The 8,060-nt window shown below is 38.3% G+C and overlaps 1 protein-coding gene across 1 annotated transcript; it reads left to right on the plus strand.

Annotated features, from left to right (window-relative positions):
- Positions 1–2,293: 2,293 nt before the first annotated feature.
- On the plus strand, positions 2,294–5,698 carry LOC148191975 (AP2-like ethylene-responsive transcription factor TOE3). Its single transcript, XM_088100385.1, has 11 exons — positions 2,294–2,458; positions 2,600–3,157; positions 3,252–3,277; positions 3,449–3,479; positions 3,632–3,719; positions 3,867–4,012; positions 4,128–4,172; positions 4,306–4,394; positions 4,512–4,675; positions 4,795–5,007; positions 5,143–5,698. The coding sequence occupies exons 2-11, from the start codon at positions 2,655–2,657 to the stop codon at positions 5,299–5,301; spliced, it is 1,464 nt and encodes a 487-aa protein (XP_087956511.1). The 5' UTR covers positions 2,294–2,458; positions 2,600–2,654; the 3' UTR covers positions 5,302–5,698.
- The last annotated feature ends 2,362 nt before the right edge of the window (positions 5,699–8,060 follow it).

Here is an 8,060-nt window from a genome sequence, read left to right on the forward strand (position 1 = left end):
AGTGCCTGGTATAAGACCAAACATTTTATTAGGACGAACACTTGATATAAAACCAGGTGTTACTAACAGGATATCAAGACAGAACTATGCTTGGTCGAACGCTCAAGCACAATCTTTCGAAGTGAAGACGCTCGTCCTCAAGTAGGATTCTTCCCAAATGAAAGAATCCACTACAAATTCAAATTCACTAGAAAACCGAACGGTTAAGGACCGTTCAGTAACGTACGTACTCTTTCTTAGGGAAATTTCATATTAAAATTCATATATATTCAAACTCATTTCTTAACATATAACTTCATAACTTTCCACATTCATATCATAATTACTTTCATATTTCATAACATCCAAACATAGAGATTTCATATATTTCATGCATCAGAACATAACACAGACATATTTCATTTCCAGTCATCAAATCAACGAACGTTCATACAGCACAGTAAACATCCAGATTAAATTAAATAAGCTTCCCTTACCTCTTAAGGTGGTCGAACGTTCACAGATGTGGACTAGGGTTCTCCTTCTAACATAGGCCTTAACGTTCTACAACACGTTCTACGAACTATAACCAACATAAAACCAGACAGATACTCAGAATGATAGGATCAACTCATGCAACCATGAATCTGGGTTTGCATGTTACAGAAAAGACACGAATGGAGGAAGGATGAACTTACCAGTTCAGAATCTTAAACTGTTAGGTTCAAACGATCGTCCTCTACGCCAGAAGTGTAGAACTAGTGCCTGAAGTGTGATCGGAGAAGAAAAGAGTGAGTTTTGGTAGAGAGAAGGGAGAGATGTTTAGAGAGAAGGAGGAGAAATGAAGATCAGAGGTTTTTGGAGAAGAATGGTGCATGCAGAGAGAGAGTGACGCGGATTTCATAAAAATCAATTTTGTTTAAAACGAACGTCCGCTCTCCTGGTGACACCTGCATTCCACTATCTGATTTTCGGATCCTCGTTTATTGACACCTGGCGTCCGCGTAGAGGGTTTTGGGTGCGTTTTAAATTACTCTGACAGGAGAATTTTGGATGCGTTTTATTGACAGTATCTGGTGTATATTTCGATGCAGTATAAATAAAAGTATTTATTTCACATGATAATCATGAAATTCAACTATTTAAATCATTATATTTTTATAACTCAGTCTACTATTACCCTCCCAAAAATAACTTCTAAGTTGAATTTTACATCTTGAACTAAATTCAACTGAATTATTAATATTTTGTTAACTACTTTTTTAATAGTTTTTTTTTAACATGACCAATATAGACTTAGAGGCTCATGAAAGTAGACCTTATTGTGAAGCAATACTTAATATAGCTCTTAAATTAGATAAGGACAGATAGACATTAAATAAAAACCACTGGTGTGTATACTTAGATTAGGCCAAGATAATGTGATTAAGAATGAGTTAATTTCTACCTGGCTTAACACGATTTGTCAAATTTTGCAAGTGTGTTTCAAGACAAACATACTCCCTGCAGTATAAACAATACAGTGGCACAAATCCTATTTTTCTTTTTTATGATAAAAATAATTATCATCATATTCAGTAACTTAACCTAATTTTATGATATCTGTAGATGGAAAAGAAATAAAAGAATATATATTAGTGAAGGTTGAGAAAAGACGCGAAGGAAGAGGCGCGTAAAGAAGAAAATGGTGATGAGCTTTGTAAGGGTATTGGACCCTTGGTGAACCAAAGAGGCAAAGGTGGCCCTCTTCCCGTATTCTTGGATCGGACTTTTCTGGAAACACTTTCTTCTTACTTCTATTATTCTCATTTCACTATTTCACTTTTCTTATGCCAAACTCTCTCTCTTTTGTTCTGCTCACATACATGACCATAATATTCTACCTTCTTTCCCAAAACACCCTCCCTCAAACCTCTATTTACTTTCCTCTTTTGATCCTCTGTGTCTTCCCACATGCTAAAACTTAGTCATAATCCTAAAAAGATAAAAAATGCGGAGCCATGGACCTTCCCCTCCTAACCTCATCATTAACAATTGCAACCTAACAAAACCTATTTCTCAGTAATTATCTCTCTTTTCCACTCCTTCAGCTGTCTATTTCCATTACTGCCTATGTAATTTCCACCACACACATAGATTCCTTTTCGATTTTGTTAACGTGGGAAAGTAAGTTTTTAATAAAAGAGATTTTTTTTGGTTTTCACGACTTGCATTTCATTAATCCCGTCAAAGGGGAAATAGACAATAGTACACTGGTTTTTTTTTATGAAAAAAAAAAATAGATTGTGGTTTTTAGTAATATAAAAGAGAGAGAGAGAGAGAGGAGAGGAGAGTGTGGAAAGCTTTCGGCTAAGCTTGCTTGAAACTGGCCTCGTCTATGCTGTATTGGGCAGTTCGGGGAATACAAAGATCTTTGAAGGCCACCTTCTTTATTGCCTTTTTCCAACACCTACCTCTTTCTCTCTCACACTCGTCTTAGGTTTGATTTTTCTTCCTTCTCCCATACCCTTATTCCTTATCTCCATTATTTTATTCTCTACACGAAACCAACACCAAAACACACTCTGGGTTGGTTGGTTACTGTCTTTTTTTTTTAACCTTTTCTTTTTTCTCTGCCTAGCTATATGTCTGCCTAAGAAGAGCAACACAGACGCCATTCAAAGGAGACTTCAAGAATGTGGGATCTGAATGACTCTCCCGATCAGAGGAAGGACTATGAATCTGAAGGTTGCTCTTCGTTGGATGATGACAAAGGCAGGAGAGTGGGATATGTTTCAAATTCAAGCTCCTCTGCTGTGGTCCTCGACGATGGATTGGAAGAAGAAGACAGTGACAGGGGTGGAAGCAGAACATTGGAGAGAAAAAGTAGTAAAATATTCGGCTTTTCAGTTACACACAATGACAGTGACCACCCGCCCGTCACCCAGCAGTTTTTTTCGGTGGAGGATTCTGACCTTCCTGTCTCTGAAGCAGCCCCCACCGACTGCGGGGGAAGCTCCTTCCCTCGAGCTCACTGGGTAGGTGTAAAATTCCGTCAATCGGAAACTCTTGGCCCCGGAAAATCAGTGAAAATGTCGGAGCCTATAAAGAAAAGTCGGCGAGGACCACGGTCACGAAGCTCACAGTATCGCGGAGTTACCTTTTACAGAAGAACTGGTAGATGGGAGTCTCATATATGGTTGGTGCTGCGTGAATTTATTCAAAGAATTTCTAACAATTTCTCAACTGTGTGATATTGATTCCTTTGATTGTGGTTGTCCTTGATGGTGCAGGGATTGTGGAAAGCAAGTGTATTTGGGTGAGTATAGCCTCTGTGGTAGTTTTTGATGTACAATTTGTGCATATTTGATTTTTTTTTCTTAATAATGTTTTGTTGTGGATCCGAATTGGGAGGCAGACAAGAGTGTATTGTGGGGGAAATTTTAAGGGATGACTGACGAGATAGTTTTGTCTGGGTAAAATTGTGTAGGTGGATTTGACACAGCACATGCAGCTGCTCGGTGAGCACTTGCTCCTTCTCTACCTATTGTTTACCCAGCTTTTAACATAACCTTTCTATACCTGGAACTCAATCCATGTAAAATTCCGTTTGTTAAAAATTCATACAAGGTTGAAATTAAAAAAGAAGCTTTTATTTATGTATTTGTTCCAGTGCTTATGATAGAGCGGCCATTAAGTTCCGGGGAGTGGAGGCAGATATCAATTTCAACATAGAAGACTACGAAGAAGACTTGAAGCAGGTGGGTCGTGGAAGAGATTCTGTGGAAAGTTATTTATCTTATCTCGATCAGTCGCGGGATTCCTTATCTCCTACACCTCTTATAGTACTATTTTGTCTGTCTTGGTTTGTTATGGTGAGTTGGCTAATTAATGTTATGTAATGATAGATGAACAATTTAACGAAAGAAGAGTTTGTGCACGTACTTCGCCGACAAAGCACTGGATTTCCGAGAGGAAGCTCCAAATATAGAGGCGTAACTTTGCACAAGTGTGGAAGATGGGAGGCTCGAATGGGCCAATTTTTGGGAAAAAAGTAGGACCTTATCTTGTATTATATTGTATAATTCTATAATATATTATTTTGTACATCATGTCATTCTTGTGTATGGCTTATTCATGCCGTGACAAAATTTGATTTGATTCGCCAGGTACGTTTATCTGGGTCTGTTTGACACCGAGATTGAAGCTGCAAGGTACCTATTTTGTTTACATGTCAATTTGATGTTTCTCCCTCCCAATTCCATGATTGCCCCACCTTGTAGAAAGTTGCCAAGTACATCGACGCATGCTAGGGTTTTGAATTTGTTTTGCACATTTTGTAAATAGGGCATATGACAAAGCGGCAATTAAATGCAACGGCAAAGAGGCCGTCACCAATTTTGATCCCAGCATATATGATAATGAACTTAATTCTGGTAATCGAGGAATGAACTGCGGGTTTATGTAACTCACTAATGTTTCTGCTCGAAGTTTATGTATTTTAATATTCGCATCTACAATTCTCTTTAGTTAAATGGAATATTGGGTGGCAGATTCCTCAGGTGTAGCTGCTGATCACAATCTTGATTTGAGTTTGGGCAATTTGAGCTCTAGACGTGGCAATGGTCAAATATCGGGGAATCACTTCCCAAATTCTGCGTCCGATCAGCACCTGCCATCTGCATCTAATTGGCAGAATGGAGGAACAAAGCCTAAGGTTCGTGTAATATTTCATAAAATTCGTTCTTTACTGGTTGGTTCAATCTTAATTAGATTAATTTTCCGTTGAGTTGTACATTAATCACCCCTTTTGTCTCTTCGTTGTATTTGATTCAGCTTGTAAATATACTACCAAAACCATGTGATAGGAGCAACATGGAAACCTATGCAAGAGATTGGCTTGGGGAGAGTGAAACCTTGAGACTGCTAAACCAAACTCACCTTCAATCTCCAACGACTAAAGAAATGCATAGATACGGTCCGTATAGGTCACCAGCCGAGCCTCAACTGTCTCACAGTTTTGCAATTCTTCACCCACCAAATTTTCATGTGGGTGCCCCTTCATTAATTAATATCCTGGTTTTGGCTCATGCGTTCAATTTTAATGACAGAAGATGGTATTGGGTAAGCGCCTATTTATTATAACATCCAACTGAGTTTAATTTCTTTCCCCGGAACATGCAGGTTCCCAGCAGCAGCAGCAACGGAGGCCGTATTGGAAGCGATCTTTCGTTATCAATGTCTGATCAACAGCAATGGCAAGCCGGGCATCCACATTTGTTAGCAACTGCTGCAGCATCATCAGGATTCCCACCTCAGATTAGACCCTCCCTAAGTTGGTAGCAGAAAAATGGGTTCCACTCCCTCGAATGACCCTTCGAGATTATTTTTATACCCTGCCATTTTACATTGAAAAACAATCTCCCGTTGTTTTGTTTTCTGAGCATGTACAAGTGGATCCAGTTTAGATTATTGTTCATGTCATGTCCAACATCCCCTCCTTTAGGAAGCCCATACATAACTGTAACTTTACTATTGGGGGGAAAGAAGGGATGAAAAAAAAGGGGAAAGCCTAATTGTGAACTCGTTGGTTTTTGTACAATAGGTCAGTCAAGCTAACCAGCAGACGAAATCTTGAATTAGATATTCTGGGCGCTGACTAAAATTTTCTGATCTTATATTGCTCTATGATTGCATTTCTGCGCTATAGTATTTATGACAGCACATATTCGTTTCTTAATTTGGGATGAATATCCAACACACACACATGGTTGTCAATTTGTTCCTTATTTCTGCTCGGATCGGTATTGGCCTCGAAAACTTTGCAAAGGAAAGATGCTAGCTTGTGGATTCCTTAACAGGGTAGTGCAGGTTTTGTTTAGCTTGACATAAAACACCGAGACAGATTTTAGTTTCTTATTAGCCTATAGCTCGAAAGCATGGAAAATAGTAATCAATATTTTTTACTCCTATGCAAAGAGAGACAGTTATACAGAGTGGGTTATTTCGTGTCTTGGAAAAATCACCGGATGGTTATGAGTGGTCTCCATCAATGGTGTCCTTTGAGTCAGTTCACTTGGCCAAAATCAGTCAGACAAGGCTATTATGACGAGAAGGACCTATCATTGTTCGTTTAAAGCTCCGAAAGGACAATGATGCATTGGGAGAGAGGGAGAGATAAGGAAGCTACCAAAAGGGTATAAATGGAGAGGGGGTTGGCTTGCTTGGTGGTTTAAGGCCTCTGTCAGTTTTAACTTTTACGAGAAAGAAAAATTGATGAGTGCTACGTACTAAGACCCATGTTAATTAACTGGGACCATTTATTTATGGGATGTAACTTTATGGGAACAGAGCAGAGGAGTAATTGGTTTGGGTAGAAAGTTAGGTTCAATGATTATAGACTTGTGAGTATGAGAGGGAACAGCATCTGAATGGCTAATGAACCAGAGACTCGATGTGAGCATGATGCCAAGCCTCTGTCGTACAGATCTTACATTTGTGTTGCTTAAAAAATTTCCCTTCTAAGTAGATGGATTTTCTTTAAATTATTTTCATAGTATCTACTTGCAATTTAAATAGAAAATAGTATGAAGCACAACAGATTTCATTTTTCGACGAACCAGATCCAAAACTTTGGTTCATGGTTGGTCGGAATAATGTTAGAATAATCATACTTCCAACCCATTTGTTTTTGGGATGCTGTGCTGGTCGAGTAAATATGACTTAAAAAATGGGGAACGTGCGCTCTTGCGTCATCACGACCGTCATCCTAGATATTTTAGGAAAAGTGGGCCCAAATTCATGCCATACATAGGATTGAAATTACACGTGGAAGTTTTTTTTTTTTGGGTAGACCATGTGAAGTTTTATATGCAGTTGGGTTTCTCACTTTCTCTAATTACTGTCAAAATATTAGGAAAAAGGCAAGAACATAAAACGAGGATGAACAACGTTTACGTGAGAGGAAAAAGAGCTACTTTTTCCAATGATACTTGCTATATTTCTGTATCTCACCTACCAAAAGAAGGCAGTACATGATACTAAGTAAGCTTATGAAATAGTAATATTTGATCACAGCAATGAGAGGAAGAGTGGGTTAACGACAGCAAGTTCTGTGGTCCAAAAAGTCATAGCAGGGCCTCTTACTCTAAACGAAGACAGAGTGGGACTATGTTATTCACTGTTCAGTAGGTTAAAGTTCGATCTGTATTCTTTTACTTTGAATCGGATCCACGTGACATAGATTCATGTATCTCCCTCTCTCGTTTTTCTAACCTAGAAGTAATTTAACAAAGGTTGACAACATTTTTTAATATTTTAACATCATTTACGTGTCATTCTGTAATTGGTTCATGTTGGTGTTTATGATTATTATTATTGATTCTGGAGTAATTTTGGACCAATCACAGAATGATACGTAGATAACGTTAAAATATTATCAAAAATATATTGTCAAAAAAATATTGTCAAAGTACCATTATCCTTTAGCAAAAGAGTCGTGTACACTGGTATCATACTAAAACGATCAAACGCAGCAGAATCAATTAGTACGACCGGACGACTAAAGGTAGGACATCCAGCCGCGATCGAACAATCAGGTTTCGAAACAAAGATTAAGGTAATCGGTGATTAGAAGTATTGGGTTGACATTGAACCGATATTAATATTTCACTAATCTCGAATCCGTGACTATATAGGTCAAAGATAAAAGGTAAGTGTTCGCACTTACTGCACATTTATTACTGTTATATTAAAACACCATATGGACACTGAACTGAATTAACCTCACATTAGAGAAATTGTGTATGTATTAGTGACTCGACCCCGAATATGTGGACTTGTTGGATTTGCTTATAGAAAGTGGACAGTGTAGCATGCGTTTGAGTTTGTGTTTGATTGAATGATAATAAATCTAGGCACATAGAGTTATATACGGAAGGGTGATGGTGAGTGAGAGTGAGGAAGAAGCATTTGTCCTATCGTTCACGTTGTGCCCTAAATTGTTAGATCGCTATCACCTTTCACTAAGACAAACTAGTTTTTTGTTTTCCTTATCTAGGACGCCCTTGCCACCTCATTTTAATTACACCTTCTGCATTCAG

The sequence above is a fragment of the Vigna umbellata genome, chromosome 10 (assembly GCF_029865625.1).
Source record: "Vigna umbellata cultivar VRB3 chromosome 10, Vumbellata_1.0, whole genome shotgun sequence".
In the NCBI taxonomy this organism is placed as follows: domain Eukaryota; kingdom Viridiplantae; phylum Streptophyta; class Magnoliopsida; order Fabales; family Fabaceae; genus Vigna; species Vigna umbellata.